At 44.8% G+C, this 26,750-nt stretch overlaps 1 protein-coding gene across 1 annotated transcript in view; it reads left to right on the forward strand.

Annotated features, from left to right (window-relative positions):
* Positions 1-22,327, forward strand: part of GAB2 (GRB2-associated binding protein 2) — a 246,032-nt gene extending 223,705 nt beyond the window's left edge. Inside the window, exons 4-10 of the mRNA XM_006864985.1 lie at positions 14,141-14,733; positions 15,934-16,028; positions 17,610-17,874; positions 19,320-19,410; positions 19,726-19,828; positions 21,203-21,328; positions 22,184-22,327. Of these exons, the coding sequence (XP_006865047.1) occupies positions 14,141-14,733; positions 15,934-16,028; positions 17,610-17,874; positions 19,320-19,410; positions 19,726-19,828; positions 21,203-21,328; positions 22,184-22,327 (1,417 nt within the window). The remainder of the gene's footprint in view (positions 1-14,140; positions 14,734-15,933; positions 16,029-17,609; positions 17,875-19,319; positions 19,411-19,725; positions 19,829-21,202; positions 21,329-22,183) is intronic.
* The last annotated feature ends 4,423 nt before the right edge of the window (positions 22,328-26,750 follow it).

A 26,750-nucleotide genomic window follows, 5' to 3' on the forward strand; every position in this document is an offset into this window, starting at 1 on the left:
ACGTGGTCTCACCCAAGATGGCAGCACCTGGAGCAGCCGAGCGTCCCGGACTAGAAAGCAATAGATTTCTTGCTTCTGCCACAAATCCCCCCAGCTGTGAGCCTTCCAACCTTCTAAATATTCCTTTATATGTGGTTCAGAGTTCTGGGACCATCCCCTGAGTCTGCTTGGTTGGCTATTCTGTGTTGTTGTTGTTGGAACTGTTTACTACACATCCACCCAATCTGCCATCTTGTTTGTTCTTTCCTTTCATTGTCTTTTGATGCTTCCTACATCATTCAATATTTTGCCCATAAGCCCCTTCAATACTGTAACTCAAGGCATAATTTTTTTTTTTTTAAAGTTATTTCAGCTTGAAAAATGCTGAGTATATTCTTCCATTTTGGTTTTCTAACTTCATGTCTGTACACATTTCATTATAATACTTTACATTGTCTTTTTGAGCTTCCCTGTGGAGTCTTATGTTCAACACTTTTACGTTAACATTTCTTCTGTTAATTATAGTCTCTGTTACAGAGTAAGTTTCAGAGTTTCTTCTGATATCTGTTTTGGCTCTTTCTTTCCTGTTTTTCCAGTGACCTTTTAGTTTCTTCATGTATGATGTCCTTGATGCTGTCCCACAACTTGACTGGTCTTTGGTCATTACTGTTCAGTGAGTCAAGTCTATTGAAATGGTCCCCAGACTCAGGTGGGAGATACTCAAGGTTGTATTTTTGGCTCTTGTCGACTTGTTTTACTTTTCTTCAAGTTTAACTTAAACTTGCATCTAAACATTTGATGGTCCGTTTTGCAGTTGATTCCTGGCCTTGTTTTAACTGACGTTGTTGAGCGTCTCCATTGTCTCTTTCCATAGATGTAGTCAGTTCTTCATCACAATCACTTTCACTAGCTGCATGTGCAGCTTTTTAAGTCATTGATGAAAAGGCTTTGAGAATTTTCTTGCACTAAATTACGGCCAAATTAGAACCTTATGCACCTGTTTTGACTCACCTTCAAATTCCACTTTAAGATTTAAAGACATAGGAAGGGATCTTGGTTGTAACCTGGGGACTGCCGTTATTCACAATAGTAACTGTTTCCAGTGGAATGAGTTTTGTACTGACACTATTAAGACAAACAGAACCCTTTTTAATCTTTGGAGACAAATAAGTTTCAGTGGATTTCATCTTGCCCCCCTCAGCCTTTGTATTCTCAGACCAAAGTCTAGCCAGTCTCTGTCCTCTTATTTGAAAGAAGGCTGTTAAACCTCTAACAGATAATACACTGAGGTAAGTCGCATGCCCTGGAAAGTTGAACTCTGGTGATGATTGCTGTTGTTGTTGTTAAGTGCTCTCAAATCGGTTCTGACCCATAGTGGCCCTGCATAGGGTTTCTGAGGGGCGACTAGAGAGCTCGAACCGCCAGTCTTGCAGTTCAAATCAACTTTGCAGTCCATTGCATTAACCCACAACACCTCACCAGGTTTGCGGGCAGCATAATTTTACGTGATCAGATTCCAGAATGAAAACATCATTTCCTCTGTAGCAGTACTCTGCAGAAAGGTAATGGATGGAAGGTAAAATTGGGTATGTGAATAGAGAGCTTGCCCATAATGAACTATTCCCAAGGTTTCTCGGAATCTTCATCCAGTGACTGCCATTGACTTGGAGGCAGAATATGGAACCAAAAGTGTTACTTAGTTTCAGATATAAAGTTTTGTGTGTCACCACAAAGAGCAGGTAAGCTCAAAATTACAGCCTGAGGTATAAAGATCCCCTCTTAAAAATTGTGAGACCTATTTTTCTGGTTTTCTTCTTCCACAGGAAGGATCCATTTGAGATGGGGCAGATGCAGGTGGATGGTCGAAATGACCTCTTAGATTTCCAATAACTGTTTTTAGAATGCTAAATGGTGATTCATTTATTTACAAGCATTTACAAAAAAGCTTCAAAAGTTCATGGAAAACAATTACATAATCTTTCTATTCTGTTTTCCACAAACTTTTTTGAAGTTCCCTTGTATATGGTACAATAAAACTGAAACTTTCATTGTTAACTTAGCATTTACTAAGGTGGAAAAGAGCAAAATCATGCTGTTGTAATTATCAAAACCTTCACATAAAGGTATACAAAAATGTGCAAAAGAACAAGCAAAAAGTTGTGTGGCTATAGAATCTAGAAAAACATTCCTGAAAGCCAAAGCAGAATCTCGGTGTTGATATTAAAACCAAAGCATATTGAAGAACCATTATAATCATCTCACCCTCCAACAGCTTCTGAAGCAGCTGGCAGTCAAGAATGGGAGGAAAGGCATTGAGCTGCTAGCTTGAAGGAGGAAAGTATTTTCTCCCAAACTTCTTTCTGTCCTAGGAGCTCTTGTGTTCAAGTGTCTTCCTGTGCCAACACTTCCATTTACTGTTCTCCTCTGATACATGAGGCTAGTAACCTGTCTCTCAGAACTGTTGTTGTTGCTAGGTGCCATGAGTTGGTTCCAACTCATAGATGCACAACAGAACAAAACACTGCCCTGTCCTGTGGCATCCTCATAATGCCAATCCATCTTGGGGATATTCCTCTTTTTCGCTGACCTTCACTTTACCAAGAATGATGTCCTTCTCCAGAGACAGGTCCCTCTTGACAATCTGTCCAAAGTATGGCCATCATGGCTTCTAAGGAACATGCTGGTTGTACTTCTTCCAACACAGATTTATTTATTTTTCTGGCAGTCCATGGTAATTTTAGTATTCTTCTCCAACACCATAACTCAAATGTGTCAATTCTTCTGCGGTCTTCCTTATTCATTGTCCAACTTTCTTATGCATATGAGGCTTTTGAAAATAGCATGACTTGGGTCAGGTACAACTTAGTCTTCAAACCGACATGTTTGTTCTTGAACACTTTAAAGAGGTCTTGTGCGGCACATTTGCCTAATGAAATATGTCGTTTGATTTCTTGACTACTGCTTCCTTTAGTGTTGTTAGTGGATCCAAGCAAAAAGAAGTCTTTGAAAACTTCGGTTTTTTCTCCATTTATCATGATGTTATTTATTGGTTCAGTGGTGAGGACTTTTGTTTTCTTTACATTGAGGTCCAACCCATACTGAAGGCTGTGTTCTTTGACCTTCACCAGTAAGTATTTTAAATTCTCTTTGCTTTCAATAAACAAGGTTGTATCATCTGCCTATCAAAATTAGTGTTCCTCTAATCCTGATGTCATGTTCTTCTTCATATAATCTAGTTTCTCAGATTATTTACTCCACATACAGATTGAATAAGTATGGGGAAAGAATACAACCCTGGCACGCAGCTTTCCTTATTTTAAACCATTCAGTGTCCTCTGGTTCTGTATCAATGACTGCTTCTTGGTCTATGTTCAGGTTCCTCATGAGCACAAAGAAGAATACCCATTCTTTGCAACAGTATCCATAGCTTGTCATGATCCACACAGTCAAAAGCCTTTGTATAATCAGTTAAGTTCAGTTAAATATCTTTCTGGTAGAAGAACTCTCAGGAGAATTAAAAGTGATGTGCTTGGCACAGTGGCATGTTCTTTACATGAAGTCTCAGTGAGTTTACAACCACTACATCCCAACTCTTCATCCCACAAAGTCATCACTGGAGATCATGGTAGCACAGACATTCAGTAGAGGTTTAAATGAAAGTGTTACAGCTACATGACTCCTGAGCTCACACAATCCCCCATCTTAATTCTTACCCAAAGATTAAACAGTGGATTTTTAGCAGAGAATCTAGAGACCTGGATTTTAGAGCCAGTTCTACTACCATCTAAGTATATAATTGTGGCCAAACCTGTTTCTGCTATTCTACTCTTTTCACCTGATTCTTGAAGATATGATTGGTTCCTTCCACTGTGCATTGTTGTTACCTTCCACATGTGCAGCACTGTGCCAGGATATAAGCTGTGGTCTCTATCTCTTAGGAGTATGTAGTCTAGTTGAAATAGGAAGACACAGCCCTCAATAGCATTGACACAAACAGAGAACAGTGAGTGAAATGATGTAAGTACAGAGAACTTGGAAGCATAGAGTAATTAAATATGAAAAGGAATCTGAAAGCCTATAAAACCTTTGTGGAGTAAAAAGGCTTATTTTGGACTTTGTTTATAATTTTGATGCATCAACAAAACATTCCAGAGAGATGTGAATAATGCAAGCCAAGGACTGGAATCCAGACCATGTGGCCATGTGTAGGGATGAGCAAGTAGTTCTGTGAGCTGGCTTGGAAGATGCCAGGACAGAGGGAAGTTGGAACGTAAGCAACGGGTCGCTCAGGCTCAAGAAAGGGAATCGCAGCATCAACACTTTCCTTTCTTTACTCACTTATTTTTTCCTTCATTTGTTCAACAAGTGCAAGGGAGCCTCACAAAGTTTGTGGGAAAATTCTGTTATCTTTTCATTCCATTTTTTCCCCCTATATGTACTCATTATTTACTGTGTGACAAGTGTTAGTTTAAGTGCTGAGGGAAAATGAACGTGACACAGTTTATTCCCTCAAGGAAATCACAGCCTGGTGGAGGAGACAAATCATAAAGGAATGTAATATAGGTGATAATTGTTACCTGCTCCAAGAACAGTTGAGCAAGTGACTGATTGTGCTTGGAGGTAGAGGCTGTATGAAATGGTTTAAGAAGATGGACCATTGAAGTGGAGTTCAAAGGATAAATTAGAGTAGGAAAACAATGCAAATAAAGATCCCATGGCTCGACTAAGTTGAGTATATTGAGAACACTGGAAAACTGGTCTGAGTGGATCCTAGCATGGGAAGAACTAGACAAAAGATAACAGGGGTTGTTTTTTTGTCTTTAAGGCAGTGAGATAGCATTGAAAATGTTTAAATTGGGGAGAAAATTAAATGTCAGTATGACAGAATGGCCTGGCAGATATTAGGGAGACTAATTACTTGGCCCTTCATTAATCCAGAAGAAAAATTAAAGGTACCTGAATTGATATACTTACAGGACCTGGCAGGGATAATGACCTAAAATCACAGTGTTGGTAGTCCCCAGGTTTTGGGTTTGAGTGACTGATGCCATTTTCAAGACTGGAGAATGAGAAGTAGATTTGAGGACTAAGATGATGAGTTCATTCCTGAGTATGTTTGAGTTTACTGCAGAATACTTGTGATCCTCTCCCCAATCCCACCTCCAATTTAAGACCCTTCAGGGGCTCTCCTTTCCCTCAGCTCTGGCTGGCGCCCACACCTTCCCACTCTCATCTCTAGTCTTCCATTTAACACACTTGCTCCAGCCTGATCAGTTTACGTTTCCTTCAGCTTGCCAGGCTGTGGTTCACATTTTTGAATCTCTAACTGGAATACTTTTCCCCTTCTCTTGTCTTTTGACTGTTTATTCTTCCAAATGCACTCACATGTAATGGCACCTTTCCTGACATTCTCCACCATACCAGGGAAGATTAACATGTTTTTTTCCTTGCTAGCTGCTCTCTTTGTTGTTAAGTGCTGTTGAGTGGGTTATGACTAATAGTGATCCTTTATTGGGTTTCAAGGAGCAGCTGGTGAATTTGAACCACCAACCTTGCAGTTCAAACTGACCTTGAGGTCTGGTGCATTACTCCACAGCACGATACCAGGACTCCCAAATGCTCTTTAGTCTACTGCATTTCATGATGACCCCACATGCAACAGAACAAAACTTGAACAAGACCTGTGCCATCTTCCTGGTCTTTGATATGACTGTGTCCACTGCTGCAGAGACTGTGGACTATGAGTGTCTTCCAAATGAGGGCAGTCCTAGGTGACCCTGCTGGTATTTGAATTACTGGTGACAGAGCTTTCAACATGATAGTAACACACAAGCCACCACAGTAAAACAAACTAATAAAAGGGTGCTGACGGGCTATGGGAGTCCTGGTGTGGCACAGCGGGTTAATGCACTGGACTGCAAGGTTGGTTTGAACTGCAGGTTCAGTGGTTCAACTCACCAGCCGCTCCTCAGAAACCCTATACAGGGTTGCTATGAGTCAGAACCAATTTGAAGACACTAAACAATAACAACAGAGGGTTATGAGTCAGAACTGACTGGATGGTACTTAACAACAAAAACAACAAAGGGCTACTGTAATTGTTTATAAAGCAGTCAACAGCTACCTGGTCCCCTCCTAGACTCTAATGGTGTGCATGCATGTTGCCTCTTCCCCCACTGCGAACTCCTCTCCCCTCTAAAGCAGACAGCATCTCTGTAGCCACTGTGCTCAACCCAGGTGGAAAGGATGTCAGTAAACATTTGTTAAATGAATAAATCTAGATGGGCACATACAGCACAATTTGGAAGTGCCTAAGGATAGCACCCAAGAGAAATGTGAGCAACATGAACACCTGTCTCTGGGAGCACGATCACTGGCTCCCCCTAGCCTTTGCCCCGAGTACTACATTGTCTAAAAACAAATGCAGAACATTGTCAGACATAGTTCAAGAAGATGAAAGCATTATGAATAGCTGCAGAACATTGTCAGATACAGTGCCAGAAGATGAGCCCCTTAAAGTTAGAAAGTACGCAAAATGAATGGGGAAAGAGCTGCTTCCTCAAAGTAGAGATGAGTATGATTATGCAAACAGAGTAAAGTTTCCAGGACTTTCAATTGCTGATGGGGCACAACTCAAAATCAGGAGAAGCAGCTGCAAATATCCATTAATAATTGGAACAGGGAAGTACAAAGTATAAATCTAGGAAAACTGAAAGTTTAAAAAAATGAAATGTAACTATACACTAGTGAGCTGAAATGCATTGGTACTGGCCATTTTAAATCAGCCATTCATCTGGCTTACTATGCCAGGAATGACAAAATGAAGAGAAATGTCATCATATTCATCATCAAAAAGAACATTTCAAGATCTATCATGAAGTAGAGTGCTATCTGTAATAGGATAGTATCCATATGCTTGGCGGGGGGCTGTAAGATAAGCATTGGACCACACGGTTGGTGGTTCAAGTTCACAGTTGCTCCTCAGAAACCCTACACAGGGTTAGTATGAGTCTGAACTGACTCAATGGCACTTAACAACAACAACCACTACAAGAAAGACCAGTTATTCAAATTTACACACCAAACACTAAACTCGTTAATGATGAAATTGAAGAATTCTACCAACTTCTTCCATCTGAAATTGATCAAACATACAATCATGATGCATTGATAATTACTGATTGCTATGAAAAGTTGGAAACAAAAGGATCAGTAGTTGAAAATTATGCCCTTGGTGATAGAAATGATGCTGGAGATTGCATTATAGAATGTTGTAAGACCAGCAATTTATTCACTGTGAATACTTTCTTTAAATAAGATAAAAAGCAATTTATTACTCTTGGACCTCACCAGATAGAATACACAGGAATCAAATAGACTTCATCTGTGAGAAGAGATGACGAAAGAGCTCGATATCTTCAGCTAAAGCAAGACCAGGGGCAGACTGTAGAACAGACCATCAATTTCTGACATGCAACTTAAGGCTGAACCTGAAGACAAATTGAACAAGTCCACGAGAGCCAAAATATGGTTTTGAATATATCCCACCTAAATTTAGACACCTTTTCAAGAATAGATGTGATGCACTGGACACTAATGACTGACCAAAATAGTTGTGGAATGGCATCATGAATATCATATAGGAAGAAAACAAAACTTCATTTAAAAAAAAACAAAAAAAAAACGGAGAGAAAGAAAATACCAAAATGGATGTCAGAAGAAATTCTGAAACTTGCTCTTGAGCATAGCAAAGCTAAAACACACATGGAAGAAATGAGGAGGTAAAAGAGCTGAACAGATCATTTTAAAGGACAGCTCAAGCAGAGGGTCCTGTGGCCAACTGGGGGCTGCCGCTGGCCACCTTTAAGGACATGATGAAGTCCCCAGACGTAATCAGCGGCTGCATGACAACAGCACTCATTTTTTACTCGCTGACCTTCATACACTTCGCCTACCGCATACAGCGTCAAAACGTGCTGTTGATGTCATGCCACAGTGCCAGTGTGGTGGCCCAGAATGTTCAGGGGACCCGCTACCTACTTCACTACTATGGTGACATCAAGGTGACCATCCCTGGCAAGTCTGGTGACCCTTCAGCGACCAGCTCCTGCCAGGCGGCCGACACCCCTGCCTCTCAGTTCCAAGAACAGTTTTCTTAATGGCTGTCTGAATCTTTGCAGCTTGCAAGCACTGAATTTCTCCTAAAGACCAAGTAAAGCTTTGCTTTCAACTTTACAACAGTGCGCATATGAAACCCGCAGTTTGACTTTAAAAATATTTTTTAAATAAGAAGAAAGAAAGAAATGGTCAATTTCAACCGTTTAAAGAGGCAGTATATGATCAAAAGCCAATGGTACTGAAGGAAGAAGTCCAAGTTACACTAAAGGCATTAGCAAAATGGAGGCTCCAGGAATTGAAAAATTCAAATGGAAATATCTGAACCAACTGATGCAACACTAGAGGGACTCATTCATTTGTGCCAAGAAATTTGGAAGACAGCTACCTGGCCAACTAATAGGAAGAGATCCATATTTATTCCTATTCTGAAGAAAGGTGACCTAACAGAATCCAGAAATCACTGAACAACATCATTAATATCACATGTAAGCAAAATTTTGTTGGAAATAATTCAAAAACAGTTGCCACAGTACCATGGAATCCTGGTATCCTAGTGAATTATGAGACAGCTGCTAACGACAAGATCAACAGGTTGAATGTAACAGCCATTCCATGGCAGACACATGAGACTTTCTGCTCCCGTAAAGATTTACAGCCTCAGAAACCGTACACAGGTGTCTGAGGCTGTAAATCTTTACATACAACCACCACCAACCACAGTATTCAACAGAGAACTGCCAAAGATTCCAGCTGGATCCAGAAGAGGACACTGAACTGGGGATATTATTACTGACATCAGATGGATCTTGGCTGAAAACACAGAATACCAGAAAGATATTTACATGTACTTCACTTACTATGCAAAGACTTTTTGTGTGTGTGAATCATGACAAACTATGGATAACATTGCAAAAGATGGGTATTCCAGAGCACTTAATTGTGCTTATGAAGAACCTGTACATAAGCCAAGAGGCAGTCGTTTAAACAGAACAGGAGGATACTGAATGACTTATAATTTAAAAAGGTGTGCACCAGGGTTGTATTCTTTCACCACACTAATCCAGTCTGTATGCTGAGAAAATAATGTAAGAAACTGCATTATATGAAATAGAATGTGGCATCAGGATTAGAGGAAGACTCATTAACAACCTGCAACATGCAGATGGTACAACCCTGTTTGCTAAAAGTGAATGTTGTTGTTGTGATGTGATGTGGAGTTAGTTCCAACTCATAGTGACCCTGTACAGGGTTTCCGAGGCTGTAAATCTTTAGGGGAGCAGAACACCTCATCTTTCTCCCACGGGAACAGCTAGTAGTTTCGAACTGCTGACCTTGCCTTTCGCAGTCCGATTCGTAACCACTACGCTACCAGAGCTCCTTAAAAGTGAATAAGACTCTGAAATTTGATGAAGATCAAAGTCTACAGCCTTCAGTATGGATTGCACGTCAGTGAAGAAAACAAAAATCCTCACCACTGGACCAATAAATAATATCATGATAAATGGAGAAAAGGTTGAAATTGTCAAAGACTTCATTTTGCCTGGATCCACAACCAACCCTCATGTAAACGGCAATCAATAAACCAAAGATGTATTGTTTTAGACACATGACTGTACAAGACGTCTTTAAAGTGTTTAAGATAAAAAGTATCAGTTAAAGGACTGACGTGTGCCATGGTATTTTCAGTTGTTCTTTATGCATGTGAAAATTGGACAATAAACAAGGCAGACAGCAGGGAAATCGCTACATTTGAATTATGGAGTTGGAGAAGAATATTGAAAGTACCATGGACTGCCAGAAGAACAAATCTGTGTTGGAAGAAGTACAGCCAGAATGTTCCTTAAAAGCCAGGATACGTGGACAGATGGAGTGGCTGGGGACATGGGACTCAGGGAGGGAGAGGAGCTGTTTGCTGACAGCCGGGGGGGGGGGGGGTCTGTGGGGTGTATCCTTTGGTTATTTGATGATACATGGAGGGGATTGTAATCATTGCAATGAAATGTAATACGATAGGATGAATGTGAAGCTGAAGTAGGACAGAGGCAAATAATGATACATGCACAACCCTGGAACAACAGGGCTATGGGATACAGAGATTTAGACATGGTTGGAATGGGGAAAAGCAAGGCTTTTCCCCATTAAGATGCTTGGCTGTCTTTTGAATCTTGGTTTCCCTGGCATACCACTATAAAATAGACACTGGAGGGGGAGAGAAAGGAATAGCCAGAAATATCACCATAGAAAACTTGTAAGTCTGTCTTCTGCCTATAACTGATTGGAATACCTAAAATGGGGCTACAGCGTGCCCAGTGAAGGAGGCTTCCTGCGGAGTCTCTGTATTACACAAGACCATACGTGGATTCCTGAACAGCATCCAGAATCTTCTGAGGGGAAATTTCCACTTGAAAGGACAAGCAGACCAGCCTGGAGTGGCCAGAAGAACAGAAGATACTTCCTGAAAGAAAGACTGACAGGAAAAATACAAAACAGTACAGGCAGATCGACTGTTACTAAAAGAACAAACAAGTGGCTCACCCAGGAGACATCAAGGCAAGTGGTCGGGTCCCCTCAGGGCAAATCTCCTTCAAAGGCTGGGACCCAATGGAAATACATGCTGTGATTGATTCATTGCCGATAGGGGGAAGTGAGGGAAGGGCAGCAGTAGAGCTGCGAGCTAAGCCCTACAACATTCAGTGGACTACTGTGAACCCTGCTAAAGACCTGGCTGGCCAGCAGTGTGGCAAGACCTGGGGACTCTTGGGCCCAGTGTCAGTGACATAGCCACAGAGGACTAGAGTGGAGATTGAAGCATCCAGCTGATAAGGAGAGAGGGCACATGGATAAATACACCCACACTTGCAGATAATACCCACCTGACCTGGCTTCAATGGCTAGATGATCAGAGCTCAACCAGCAGAAGAAAAAAGAGGAAAAAAAGAATAATCTCATACAATTTGATGAACTTGACTATACCTATGGAAGCAGTAGCTCAAAAGAGGGACCAAATCTTCACAGCGAGGATCACTCCCACCTCCTCCACCCAAGGAGAGGACAGGGATGGGCAACTTGGACATCGGCTACCCAGAATGGGTAGGGGGTGGGGGAGGGTTACAGAGGCAAGAAGTGACTGGCTTAGAAGCTTTCAAGAGGGAACCTAGATCCAGAGGGCACAGAGGAAGGTAGAATCTCCACTGAGTAGTATCCAATCTGTCTAGGCGGGGCTGAGGAAAGGCGATGCAGATAGGTCTCTCGCAATACAATGGTGAATAATTGTTATCAGGACTGATTGTGAGGGCTGGATATATAAAGGTAGCCGTTTTATAGCTAAGGGAGGGGAGGGATTAATTTTGCAGTCTAGGGGCGGAGGTCTCTGGGACCATCAAGGGAGAAGAGCGGAGAATGGAACCCTACCCAGGGAAACGGTAATGCCAGAGATGGAGGCAGAGATAACAAAGCAGAGAAATGGAGCGGTTGGGGACTTTGGACCCAGAGAGGGAGAGGGCCTATGTGCTGATACCGTGGGGCAGGCTTGTGGGGTATACCCTGTGGTTGGTGGATGATGCATGGAGGGGATTGTAACCATGGCAAGGAAATGATATACGATGGGATCATTGTGAAGCTAATGTTCTCCCATGTGAACTATCACATAACTCAAAATAAAGCATCCTATATGCTTCAATTAAAAAAAAAAAAGCCAGGATAGCCAGACTTGACCTCTCCTATTTTGGACATGTTATCAGGAGGGGCCAGTTCCTGAAGAATATCATTCTTGGTAAAGTGGAGAGTAAGAAAAAACTAGGAAGACCCACAATGAGATGAATTAGCACAGTGGCAGCAGCAATGGGCTCAAGCATAGCAACAATTGTAAGGATGGCCCAACACCGAGTAGTGTTTCATTCTGTTGTGCATAGGGTTGCTAAGTGAGTTGTAACCGACTTGAAGGCACCTGACAAGAACAACAACATGACTGTTGTCTTGGATGTATGTGTGGAAGACAAACGGAATCCTAGGCAGGAGAATGCATACAGGTTTGGGAACTGAATAGAAGTCCAACCACCAAGGATGGAAGTTTAGTTAGGAGGGAACCTGGGCTGGACACCTGTTTCCTGTCCTCTTTCTGAGGCCCTATTTTCTACTACCATCTGGTGGTCACATCTATAAATAACAGCTCTCAGTGAGCCTTCTGTGAAACAGAAGTTCATAGATTGGTTTCAAAGAATGATGACCTCTCAGAATAGCATGCATATTTGTGTATATGTTATTTGCTTTATTTTGCCAAGAAGATCCAAGAGCAGATACTTTAAGAGGTGTATGGCCTCTGAAAGGCTGAGAATCACTGCCCGAAAGGCTTTTTTTAGGACAGCAAATGTTTTAATGAATCATCAGAGATGGAAAAGCAGACTGTGGTCCCTACCTGCTCAGTACCTCATGCTCTAGTCCCACAAGGTACTTACACAGAACACAGAATCCCATTCTGAAAAACTAGTCTTGTAAAAGACAAGTAGAGCTTCAGAGACAGATAACAAAACCAACTGCTGTTGTCAGTTCCACCCCATGCAGACCCCATGTGTGTCAGAGTAGAATTGTGCTCTAGGAGTTTTAATGGCTGATCTTTGGGTAGTAGATTGCCAGACCTTTCTTCCCAGGCTCCTGCAGCCTTTCAGTTAGCAACTGAGCACATTAACTGTTTGCAGAAGGACTCTTAGAAATCATCAAGGCCCACTCGAACACACTTAGGAAAGGAGCTTGGTAAGGATCACAGAGTTATCAGTACCAGCAGTGGTACCTGAGCATAAGTCCCTTCACTCTAGAAGCTCTTTGTCCTGCTCAATCTTGCCTTATTTCTCAAAAGCCTAATTAAAGAAAAAAACTTCTTTTCTATTCTGAGTGTAGTTCCCAAACAGGAAGACATTTTTCCTATAGATTGCTAGTCTTCTAGAAAGAAGTATGTTAGCCTCTAAATGCCTGTCAACAACCCATATACCTGTAGAAGATAAATTGATGGTCTTACATTTGAAAATATATAATATATAACATTAACAACACCCATAAATTGGTATACTTTACAGAGGGAAAAACTGACCCAGAGAGGTGAAATGACTTGCTGTTTTCTGTATTTAAACATGTATATCCTGTAGTGTGGAGTCTTGGTATGGTGCCATAGGATAAGCACTTGACCTCAAGGTGGATTAGAACAGTAAGGTCAGCAGTTCAATTCTCCCAGCTGCTTCTCAGAAACCCTATACAGGGTTGCTATAAGTCAGAACCAACTCAACAGCACTTAGCAACAACAAACATCGTGTGGTATTAAAACAAATGGTGATTTTTATTTGATTACATGCTTACTGAATGCGTGAACAAGTGGGCAGTGTAACTGGCTTGTTGATACATGTTTAGGGTCAGACTAATCCCTGCAAATAACAACCATTTGTGAGTAGCAGGAGAGAGAAATGCTAACATTAATTGAACATATGTATATTGCATCAAGATAGTAATTTCTAAATAATCTTCAAAGTATCACCATTTTGCAGATGGATAAACTAAAGCTAAGAAAGAGACAGTTCCTTGCCTAATGGCATACAACTTGTTGTTAAATGCCATCAAGCTGGTTCCAACTCATAGCCACTCTGTATTGTGTTTCCAAGGAGCAACTGGGTTTGCACTTCCGGCTTTGCAGTTAGCAGTCCAGTATATACCCTACAGCACTACACGAGAACCCCATCACACAGTTGTTGTTAAGTGCCTTTGAGTCGGTTCCAACTCATAGCAACCCTTTGTAGGGTTTCTGAGGAGCAGCTGTTGAGTTTGAACCACCAACCTTGCGGTTCACACCAATCTTGTAGTCCAGTGCATTATGCTGCAGGGCCACACCAGGGCCCCATCACACAGCTGGTACCTGACAAATCAAATTGAAGCTAAGCCTCAGGTCTGCCTGAATCCTCAGCCTATGATTTTTCTGTGCCACTTAGCTGCATGGAGATTTGAACATGCCAGTCCTCGTCTCTTCTGACGCCCTGCCTTTTGTCTTCTTTCTCTCCCTCAGGAGTGCCAGCTTCTCTCAAGGCACCAGGGCCTCGTTTCTCATGAGGAGCGACACAGCTGTACAGAAACTTGCTCAGGGCAATGGGCACTGTGTCAATGGGGTTGGTGGTCAAGTTCATGGCTTCTACAGCCTTCCCAAGCCTAGCCGGCACAATACAGAATTCAGAGACAGTACATACGACCTCCCCCGGAGCCTGGCCTCTCATGGCCCCACCAAGGGAAGCCTCACCGGTTCTGAGACGGATAATGAAGACGTGTACACCTTCAAGACTCCCAGCAACACCCTGTGCCGGGAGTTTGGGGACCTCCTGGTGGACAATATGGATGTCCCGACCACTCCAGTGTCAGCCTACCAGATCCCTAGGACATTCACGCTGGACAAGAACCACAATGCCATGACAGTAGCCACTCCTGGAGACTCGGCCATAGCTCCTCCACCCCGGCCCCCTAAACCAAATCAGGCGGAAACACCTCGATGGGGCAGTCCTCTGCAGAGACCTCCAATCAGTGAAAACAGTAGATCAGTTTCTGTAGCTGCCACCATCCCCAGACGCAATACCCTCCCTGCCATGGACAACAGCCGACTTCACAGAGGTTAGTATAAGTTCCAGTTGAGACTGAAAGGGAGAGGGAGGTAGCACAGGCTTCTCAGTAGTTTGCTAGGCCTTGGTCACCCATGGCCAAGGGGACTTGAGATCACCCAGGTCATCCATGCTGACTGCTTTAGGCATCATCTACCCACTAGAGGCCCACAGTGGCAAAAACATAGCTGACCTTACCTTGGAGAAGTGAACACTAGTAAGGGAGCCAGCCCATTGTTGGCTAACCACAGTACAGTATATTGTGGGTTTAAAAAATCAAATCATAGTATTTCATCCACTTACAAATCAAACTAAAGATTAAAAAATAAAGTTAGAGCACCAGTCCAAACTGGAGCCAAACTTATGTGGACTAACAGTCTATTAAAAGAAAATTAGGTCCTCTAGATATTTTCTGAATCACACTTGGGTCTCTTCGCTTAAGTCTGAACTTCAATTTTAATTCAATCCTACTGTCATTTGTTTTCCAGTGAGAGTGTTTCTCTCTGTTTGATGAAAGAGTGAAATAATGCTAATTCGTTTCCTTGTACATCCATAGTTTGTGAAGCCTTTTCTTATCCATCCTGTTGTTTGAACCATGCAATGACAGCATTAGGTGGGACAGAGCATCACTGTCTCCACGACACATAAGGCCCACTGCAGCTAAGAGACTGTTTCAGGCTTGCAGACTCAGTCCATGGCAGAGATGGGGCCCAGACTCTGGTGTCCTGACTCCTGGTTCAGAACTTGTGGCACAGTCTTTCAGTCTGTCAACGATTTGCTCAATCACACTGTGCTTTGGCAATGGGATGCTAGAGACATGGAGAAGACATATATATCCCTGCCCTTCACTAAGTTCACATCGCTAGTTAAGGAGATAAAGCCATTGTGTATAAATTAGTACAAGTGCTATCATTACTGTAAATACAGGTAGTACCTGGGACTGTAGAACCGGTGGTGAAGGCCAAAAGCATGAACAGAAAGGTGCCTAAATCAGGGCAGGAGTTGCCAAGGAGGTCTCTCTAGAGGATGAAGTGGAAGGAGGTCTGGACATCTGGGATGAATGTTTGAACTGGGGAGTGATAATGCTAGACATAATCCCTTACCACTTGAGGTTGAGAACAGTGTCTTGTACAAGGTCAGTAAGGCCCTGAGCAATACTAACAAGGGTGTGGGGAAGTGTAAGTGCTTATGGATTTTCTGTTCTCTGTTGTAGCTTCTTCCTGTGAGACCTACGAGTACCCCCAGCGTGGTGGAGAGAGTACAGGCCGCTCTGCTGAATCCATGAGTGATGGAGTCACTTCTTTCCTGGTGAGTGGGGTCTAGCCTGGGGTCCTCAGGCTGGCTCAAGCAAGTTCAAGATCATGTTCCATGGAACTAGGAGCACAACCCCAAAGAGTGATGGTATTTTTCTCTTGGGACCCTACCTAGGTTCTCTATTCAGAACCCCAGGTTCTGTTTTTGGACAAGTGAGGTACAGATATCCTAGTCTGGAGAAAATGTCTATATTTAGGTAGGGCTCCAAGGTTCACCACACCTGTGGGTAAGTAATGGAGTCTAGAATGCAGAGGACTCAGCCTCTGGGATAGTGGACTTTTAAGGCAACATACCTTTCCATGAGGTCTCACCTAGAAGAGGGATGCTAAAGTGTGAGACTCTGCCAGGAATGGGACTCAGAGTCTGGCCAAGGAGCCAAATGATGGTTTGAGTCCAATGACCCAGGTTGCTCTGGGGGTGGAATTGAACACAGTTGTCCAAGGTCCCAGTCAAGAAGGGGCCTAGCTTCAGGCAGACTGTGACAATATGTAGCCAAGGCAGAATAAAGAAGCTCAGTTACATGCCTGGGAAGACAGCAGGATTTGGAGGAGGCTATAGCAGGGTTCGGGAGTCCTGATATGGCATTGTAGGCTCAGCGCTCGACTGCTAGGTCAGTTTGAACCACAGGGTCGGCAATTCAGACTCACTAGCCACTCCTCAGAAACCCTACACAGCATCGTCGCTAAGAGTTGGAACTGACTCAATGTTACTTGACAACAATAGTAGGGTTCTACTAAAAGAACAAACCAATCTGTGCTGGAAGAAGTACAGCCAAAATGCTCCCTGGAAGCCAAGGTAGTCAGACTTCGTCTTGCATACTTCAGATATATTATCAGGATATGTGTGAATATCCTGAAGAAGTCTATCATGTGTGGTAAAATGGAAGGTTAAAGCAAAAGAGGAAGACCCTCAGTGAGCTGGATTGACACATTGGCAGTAGCGATGGGCTTCAGTGTAGCAACGATTGTGAGGTTGGTGCAGGACATGGTAGTGTTTTGTTCTCTTGTGCATGGGTTTGCTATGAGTCGGTCCTGACTCAATGGCATCTAACAACAGCAGGAGAAAGATGAGGCTGTTTATGCCTGTAAAGATTCATAGCCTCAGAAGCCCTATACAGGGCCACTGTGAGTTAGAACTGACCCAGTGGTACCTAACATCAACCACTGCATAGCAGGGTTGCTGCATTGTACAACCTGGAGCGTTGACAGCTGGACTGGGGAAACACAGCTGACCCTGGCAGTGGTGACTCCGGACTTGAGGTAGAGTGTGTATCCTGGACCAAGTCTCGGCCATCAACAGCCTTGTACCCTGTCTTGATCCAGCATATAGTAGGCCTAACCACCAAGCGTCTTTCACACTGCAGATTGATCACAGATTGTAAGTGGATCCCAAGAGATCATGGAAACTAGAAGACTCACAGAACCTCATTTTTTCCTGCCCCCACTTTGCTTTCTTAATTGGTCTTCCCAGTGCAGCTAACTCAGACATGCCTTTTTTGCGTCATATATAAAACCTCACACCCTTGTTTCTTCTGGCCAGTGACAGCTGTCTGTCTTTCACTCTCTCTCTCCCTAGCCAGGGAAAACAGGTGTGGGCCGATCAGACAGCGCCAGTTCTGAAGACAACTATGTGCCCATGAATCCCGGCTCCTCCTCCATGGTGGCCATGGAGCGAGCAGGTGATAACACCCAGAGTGTCTACATCCCCATGAGCCCAGGGCCCCATCACTTCGACTCGCTTGTTTACCCATCCACAGCCCTTCCAGTGCACCGGGGCCCCAGTCGAGGAAGTGAGATCCAGCCACCCCCTGTCAACCGCAACCTCAAGCCTGACCGCAAAGGTAATCCCACTCTTCCCCCTTGTCCCATAGCTGAACAGTATATGGACACTGTCTGCATTTGCTTGGATCCTGGACTTCTCTTTCAAAGAAGTGGTAGCTCCTAGGGCCTATATCACCTCCATACTTACATACACACAAATACTCTAAAATCCATCTCAGTGGTCTGAGACTAGTAGTCTTAGTAGGCAGGAGTGCAGGAATCAGGAGGACAGGATAGTCTGGTTCCAGCCAGGCCCTCTGTCTTGTGGTCATTTCATTCTCAGAACATTACTTTTTCATCTGTGAAGTAGGAAGTATAACACTTATCTTCCAGAGTCATTGAAGAATATAGATAACATATCTAAAAGTGCTTTTGTAGTGTGTAAAGTGCTACACAACAATAAGAGGTTAGTATTAGACCTGGTGCTGGGCAGGCAAAACTGACAACACCATCCATTAAGAGACATATCACGATGTGTACTAGAAAACCTTGAGCTTTTAAGTCAGGTAGATGTGAGTTCCAATCCTTTTCCAGCACTTCCTAGGTATATGGTTTTGTGTGCATCATATAAATTCTCTAAGCCTCAGTTTTCTTATCTGTGAAATGGGGATAATAATCCCTGCCAGTACATAAGCATGTTTTCAATAGAATTAGACCTGCATTGAGATCAGGAAAAATGTCAGAGTTCAAGTTCCAGGTCTGCCCCTTCCTCACTCTGGTGTCCTTGGATCAAGGATATATATTCAAAGGGAGAAGTAGGGTATCCAAGCAAAGATCAGCCCCATTGATCTGCCTAACAGGGAATTTAGATCTTAGTGTATAGTGGAAGCTTCAAGGCCTCATGGCATTCCCTTCCTCTTCTGTGGGTTCCATGGCTTGGTCCAGGAGGAACAAGATATAGTCATGGTAACCATCTCCATTTCAAATATTGTTTCTTATAAAGTCACAGTCTGGGGTGGAAAATCTGTTGACAGAATATGGATCCCAAGTTTGGATTCTGAAAATACAATTACTATAGATAAGTTAAAAAAAATAACAGAATTTTCTATCTGAAGACTTGACTTAAAGGCCTATCAAAACAGGCAAATATATAACTTCACTGACTATTAGCCTGTGCAAAACCAGAATGAGTATGAAGGCATTTGTGAATTTGTATGGTTGTTAAAGGAGTCCTGGTATGGCACTGTGGGTTAATACACTGGACTTCAAAGTCGACAGTTCAGACTCACCAGCTGTTCCTGGGAAACCCTATACAAGGTCACTAAGAGTTGGAACTGACTCAACAGCATTAAACAAGCTAACCACCAGGTTAGCAGTTCAAATCCACCAAGACCCTCCTTGGAAGCCTTCTACAGGGTCACTGTGAGTTGGAACTGACTGGACAGCATACAACAACAACATGTGTGTTCTATATGTGAGGGTGGGGGTCATTATTATTGACTAACTAGTTGACTTTCTGTTTCAGCAAAACCAATACCACTTGACTTGAGAAATAATACTGTCATTGATGAGCTCCCCTTCAAATCACCCGTCACCAAGTCTTGGGCTAGGACCATGTGAGTGTCTACTTGTGGGAGAGGGTGGGTCAGAGTAAGGAAATGAGTAGAGAAAGCTGGATTCTGGTGCTAATGCTGTCATGAACTCATCATCTCTGACCGCTTGGGGCTTGGTTTCATCATCTGTGAAGGGGAAACAACTGTATTGGCCCTGCCTCCACCCAGCAGGCTGTTACCAGATCTGATAAAGGAATGTGATGCTGTGTGGGCTGAAATACCTGTGTGTGAGGGCTAGGGGCCAAGCTGTAGGCTTAAACTACAGGAGCAGCCCTGAGGCTTCCCCATGGTGTGCTCTTCCTCTTCTTCCCACAATAGCCACACCTTCAACTCGAGCTCCTCCCATTACTGCCGCCCCATCTCCACGCAGAGCATCACCAGCACAGACTCAGGAGACAGCGAAGAGAACTACGTCCCTATGGTGAGCGTGTTAGGGAAATGGGACGGTACCAGGCAGAGGAGGGGGGTGTTGAGTATATAGAAAAGCACCAAGTCAGAACTGTGCAGGACATGGAGAAGAAGGATCAGAGAGTGAACGATGGCGGAAGGTGGGTGAGTACGGGTGGGCTTGGACTAAAGCCAGATGATAAAGCACAGCTGAATACTGTCTAGAAAGTTTAGACTTTTTCTATGGGCCCAGGGAACCACAGTGGTTTCTAAGCAGGCCAAGTGATTAGCCAGGTGTTTGAGAATGATTACTGGAAGCTTACAGAGAATGACAAACGTATCCTTTGAAGTTATCTGCCTTCTTCCATCCTGTTAAAATCTTTAGAAAGTGAAAGATCTTCGTGTCCTCGTTCTGTTGTTTCCATGGCCGTGAGCATGTATGAGTGTGAGCTTTTATTGAGTCCAGCGGTAGGGACACAGATGCGTATAGAGCTCACTGTGGTAACAGCCATGATGGAGGGATGAACATCCTGAGCTATCCATCCGGAAGGGATAGCTGCCCAGCACCTGGTAGTCATTGCATAAATATTGAATTAATGAACCAACCAACCTCAAAACAGAACATGGGGCTATCACTTTTCTCTCTAGATTAGTCCTTGGGGAAAATCCTAGACAAGTTGGTACAACTGAGGAGACAGGCCCCTTGAATGTATGGTTTGAAGAACTGTGGAAAGAACGAGGCTTTGTGATGAGGCAGCTCCGTTCAGAACTGGGGCTGAGGGGAGGAGCAAGCTGATTAAACGTGGCTCTGCCCCTGCTCCAGGCACATGGTGGGAGTTTCAGAGAGGCAGATCTGGTACAGCAGAGGAAAACTTTCCAACATCTGATGCAGAAAGGATATGTGCTCTCCTCTTGGGAAATGGAGCTAGCAAGGGAAGACAGGGTCACGATCAGAACAGAGTGTGGTCTGTTTTCTGACATCCACATCTGTGCTAGCCCATCAACAGCAGACCTGGGTCCCATGCCTGCTCTAACACTCACCAGCTGTACCACCGTAGGTGGCCACTTTACATCTCTGCACTGCTCAGTGCCCGATGAGGCTTTCTGCTCCCGTAAGGAGTTACAGCCTCAGAAGCCCTATACAGGGTTGTGAGTCAAAATTAATTCACGGAATTGTTTGGTGTCGTTTGGTTAACATGAAGAGTAATACTACTTACATCAGGACTGGTGTGAAACTTACAATGAGATAACATGAAAAGGCCCTACACAGTGCATGGGACAGAGTAGACTACTCCGTAAAATTGGCTCTTACTCCAAGGTGTGTTTTTCTGGGTGGTGGGGAAGCCTGTTTCCTAAGCTCACTAGGTTGTTTTTCTTTCTTTCTTTCTTTCTTGTCTCCTTGTGATAGCAAAACCCAGTATCTGCATCTCCCATTCCCAGCGGCACCAACAGTCCAGCCCCCAAGAAGAGCACTGGCAGTGTTGATTATCTGGCCCTGGACTTCCAGCCGAACTCTCCAAGCCCCCACCGCAAGGTGCCTGGGGCTGAGGGGTGTGAGTTAGCGATCTCAGGACCCTAGAAGACCCATGGTGGTCAGGGCAGCTTCAGCACTGGACAGCAACCCCCAGCCCCTCTCCTGTTTAAGCACTTGTGACTCAGCTGAGTGCTTGGCTGGATCTCAGAAGCTCACATTCATTGGCTCTCTGTTTCTCAGAGCACAGGCACCCTAGGTCCCTAGAAGCTCAGCATCACCCAGTCCATCTTCCTCACAGCTCATCCCTTGTGAACACAGAAAGCAGTGCAAAGTGAATACTCTGAATCAGAATTGACTCAACAACACCCACCAACAAAGTGAATTCATGGCAGACCCAAGACTCAGGGGTCTTGTGTTCTGGTCTTGAGCACTGTTTTAAGGAAAACTCACTTTCTGAGAGGGTTCCAGAATGCTGTCATTGGTGCAGTAGCCTACAGAAGGGACTCCAGACTTAGGAAAGTCCCCCATGAGAAGCCCACTTACACTAAGCTGTGTAGACAACAGGGTGGTAGCTCCACCTCTGTGCGGTTCCCCCTCTTAGGGTACTTGTGAGGACTTGCCAAGGGAAGACAGGTAAAATCCTATGGGTGGTGCTTGTTGGTACCCAGAAATGTCCATCTCCTGGATGAGTGGCCCAAAGAATGTGGGTTGAAGCAGAGATGAGAGACCTGGATCCATTCACTAGCATCAGGGAAGGCCCTCTCCCAGGGGCGGGCTGCTATACTGAACAGGTGTTCAAGCTTTAAAGGCCATGTTTAAAAGACGAATACAGGCTCTGAGGTTGGTCACAAGGGTGGGCTCCTCACTGTACCGGGAACTCAAAGCCACTGTCACTTTCCTGCTGTGTCTCCTTAGCCATCCACGTCATCTGTCACTTCTGACGAGAAGGTGGACTATGTTCAAGTGGACAAGGAGAAGACCCAGGCCCTGCAGAACACCATGCAGGAGTGGACAGATGTGCGGCAGTCCTCGGAGCCTTCCAAGGGGGCCAAGCTGTGATGCGGGAGCCACTGAGCCTGGGGAGGGGCCAAGAGGCAACATCTCCAGAGCTGGTTCCTCTCCGTCCCCCCTCTTTCCTTGCCCCCTCCCATCCCTTTATTCTTCACTTTGCCACTCTTGGCCTTTAAAGCACGTGACATCAGGGACCCTGGACCCTTCCACTGGGAGGTGAGGGCCTGATTGAGGCCCTTCCCCGGCCCACTCTGGGTCTCCTTTTTGATTTTTCTCAGTAATGGCCATGCCTCCACCCACATTACTTAGGAGCTAGTGCCAAAAATATCCTCCAGCCTCTCCCTGTCCTTTAGACCCAAGTCTCTACCCAGATGTCGGAGGGAGGGGTTGGGGACGTGAGCCAGATTCCGCACCTCACATCCACTCACTACCCTCAGCCCTCTTCCCTCCAGCTACCTGGCCTACCTCTCCTTCAGTCCCAGAAGAGAAGTCATCTCGCTGACCAAGGACCAGCAGACCAAAGTGGACACAGACTTTTTATAACTGCTTTCCTTGGCAGAGAAGAGGAAAATGCCACTAAAAGATGAAATAGTCAAGAAGGCAAGCCAGGGTGGTCATAAGGGAGCAAATGAATTGGACCCCCAGACAACAGGGCAGTGATAATACCCCTCGCAGGCCCAGGGTATGGCAGTGTAGCTATAGCAGAGTGGGGGAGGCAGAAGAATAAAGGACAGACGGAAGGGAAGACTGGTGATGATGGACTGGGGCTTGAAACCCGGGAAATTGGAGTGACAAGGACACTGTGGGATCAGGGTCCCCAGAACTCTGGCACCATAGGTCCCCTCTGCCACTTTTTGATGCTACCCTAAAACAGAGCATCGTCTTTCCTAAACCCCTCATTGCAGGGTAATGTGTGTGGTGTGAGGGTGCCAGCGTGGTGAGGAGAGGCTGACAGTCTGTGAGCAGGAGGTTCAGTGTGTGCAGGTGGGGTGCAGAGTGGGAGTGATGCAGGGGGATGGGTCAGCCTGTGACAGGATCGGGCAGAGGCACTGGGCAGTACAGGGGTGATAGTGTGCTGCCACAAGATGGGCCGTGGTAAAGTGACAGAGCGTGAGATGCAAGGGAGTTAAGGCTGGGCTGTCTGTGGGGTAAGGGCACAATGCAGCAAGTGGGGGATACAGTGAAAGGTTCCGGGGGGGGCTGTGCCCGGGGCAGTGCCATGGGGGATGATGCCAGGTGAAGTAGAGCGACAGTGATCTGTCAGCTTAGCAGTGGGCATGGTGGTGCCGTAGGGCAGTTCTGAGGACTGGTCGATGGATAAAGCAGTTTGAGAGAGAAAGCAGAGAAGAGCTGTGCCCAGAGGATGGCATGGGAATATTGCTGGCAGCCTGTGCCATTTGGCTGGGTTTGTGCCAACTTCCAGGACAGGTTGCAAGTCTGGCCTGGTGCCAAGCCTAGAGTGTTTTCTACCTCACCTGACCCTCCTGGGGCCTGTAACTCCCTAGAATTCCAGGTTGCACTCAAACTTGGGTCTAGGGACAGGCCATCCAAGCCAGTCTTTGCGTGGCTTGAAAGGCTATCCAATCAGTATCTCCCTCCTTCCAGCCCAGCCACTGATGGGAGGCAAGGCATTGTCCAGGCTCTTTCTTTAATCCTAGGGAGGGGGAGTATCTGAATTTTTAAGTTGAAAATTCTTAACCCAATTTTCAAGAGATTCATAGGCAACTGGGCAGTCAGACGTTTCATCCCACTTTGGGGTGAATAAACCGTGTTCCTCCAAAAAAATGACTTCCCACTATGTTTGATGGCTATGGCTTTGTCTCTTTCAGCTCCTACACACACACTTCACCAGGCCAATGGCCTGACCATTCTCTAACAAGTTCAATCCTAAGAAATTATTTTTTCAACAAACGCTCCTCTTCTCCTAGCATTAATTCAGATGAACTCAGTGAGCATTAATTAATGGCTGCTATGACCAGGATCTGGGCCAGGCACTAAAAACACAGGCATTCCTCAGACCTTGTCCCTTGAGAAGGTCATAGCCAAGTGAGTAAAAGACAAGCACATGAGGTATTGTTAGTGGCCACAAGAGAAAGACGTAAACTACTGGTGGAGTGTAGAGAAGGTTTGTACTGGGGGTGAAATTGAAGAAGTGACTGATTGGAGAGATGGAGCTCATAGAGGGACATTTCTAGGAAAAAGGAGACATGAAAGTAGGAGCAACTTGGAAAACCTTGTACTTTGGGAACAAAACACCTTTGGGAATATGGGTCCAGCCACTCAGAAGTGATAGCCCATGCCCCTGTGTTCCCAGTTAAAATGGTGGTGGGAGCAATGACAAGCAGTGAGAAGATTCGCAGGGTACTGGCGCGCACTGACCAATCCCAGCAGGTTACAAGTGGGCCCAGGCATTGATACCCTCAGTATCTAACCCAAACAGCCTCCCCTCTTGATGTCAGGGTACCCTGCAAATGTTTGTATGCCTGAGTGTACCATGATGTGAATGAAACTGGAGTCTTCAGAGACAGAAAGGTTGAGCTTTATCTATAAGGAGACCTCCTTCCAGCACTTGGATCCTTTAACAGCCAAAACTCTTAGGGGAGAGAAGAAAACACAAGAAAAGAAAGAAGTTTGCCTTGAAAGCAGACTCTGATATGCAAGTCCCAAACTACCAGTATGTACCTCAGCCTCTCCCAAGACAGGAAAAGCTGGCTTAATTAAAAACAAGTATTTTAGCCTATCCATGGGTCAAAACCCACCTGGCCTGGTGGCCTGGGTAGGACTGAGAGCCCAGAATGGAGATGCATTCTCACCCAGCATAGTTCACACATGGACTCATCACTAAAGAAACAACCACCCTCACCCACTCCCAATTCTGCAAGGTTAGAGGAAAGTGAAGTAGGGACACGGGGAAGCGAGGGAAGGAGTGACTACAGGCTGTGGGGGGAGATGGTGTCTTCTGAAGACTTCGGTTTGTCTATCTGTGGAATGAGTGGTTGGATCAGGTGGTCTTGGGCCTCTTCCAGGACTGATTTTCAGTTGTTGAAGGAGGAACTCCATGCTGCTCTGTCTCCTCTCCCTGAGGGTCTGGGTCCCTAGGGGTGAGCAGTATGAATGAGGCCATCTAACCCAGTTCTCTCCCTAGCTTGATTTTGGTAACCCATGTTTGGAACCATTAAAATATGCCATATTTCTCGAACTGAATGAAGCACAATTCTGAATGTAGTGGAACATAGGTTTAACCTGTCTGCCTTTGGGCCTTTACTTGCCACTTGACCTAAGGCCTCAGTCTCCTGCCATGACCTTGACCTACCAACCCTACCCTCACCCACACCCCATTGACAGATATATGAAAGAAGAGTATAGGACAGGAGGAAAATTAGCACTCCCTTTCCCTCTCTGGGCCTTCATCTGTAAAATGCGGAGGAAGAGAAACTGGCCACATAAGGTCTAAAGGAACCTTCCTACTGGGGCTATCTTTCTGGGACTTGGCTAAACTATTTGGGACCCAGGGCCACAGTGGGATGCCTGTTGAGGGGCACATTAGAGATGCAAGTTGTTATGTGATATTTGGTGGTGTGTTTCCTTGTGTATTTGTTGGTTATGTGTGTCTTGAAATTTAGAATCATTTCGCACAGAACTGTCGCTCTTTGTTGGGAAGAGAAAATAATGGGCTAGTAGAAGCCCAGTCGTCAGTTTTTGTCCTGTTGCCATTTAAAATTGACGTTTAATTTTTCAAATCACTGTTGGTGCCTAATCACTTAAGTTATTAATTTATTCTTTTAAAAAAAATTTGTAACACGTATTTATCTTGTGAGTAGGTCTGGGGGTGGGGTGGGGACTTGTTGAAGTGGGTGGTATTTTTGCTGTGGTGACACATGGTACATGCCTGGAGCTTGCAGGTCCCTTTTGACTGTGGTGTTGGAGCAGGACAACAATAAAGTCCTTAGAAATACCAGCCAGAGAGAACTGTCAAGTCTGCCTTGTCTGATGGGATGGTGAACAGAGTCCATGCAGCCTCAGATCCCAGGTGGGGCTCACCTGATTGCTCACAGCTCCTGGTCTTACCATAAGATTGTGTGTAGGCTTTAACACACTCTTTGGGAACAACAAAAACAAAAAAATCATTTCAGAATCCTCACTCTCATGAACCCAAAAATGTCTGTGTGCAATCTGCCCCACTTTGATTTTAATAGGAAGTAACTGCTATAAGCGAGGATTTTTTTTCCTGATCTTTAAAATGGAAATGATAATACCATTGGCCATTTTCCTTGAAAGCATCCTGGACTGGGGGTCCAGAGCCAGTTTCTGAGTATGACTCCGTCCTCAATGGACTCTGCCTCCCCAGGACATTTCCACTGCTCCCCTAAAAGGGCTGGCATCTCAAGAGTCTAGGACATTTGGGGCAGCCCTTGAAGCCCCCGGTCACTGCCATCTCCTCCTTCCAAAGGGGTCCCTGCATCCAGGCCCT

This window comes from Chrysochloris asiatica, unplaced genomic scaffold, assembly GCF_000296735.1.
Source record: "Chrysochloris asiatica unplaced genomic scaffold, ChrAsi1.0 scaffold00074, whole genome shotgun sequence".
Lineage (NCBI taxonomy): Eukaryota > Metazoa > Chordata > Mammalia > Afrosoricida > Chrysochloridae > Chrysochloris > Chrysochloris asiatica.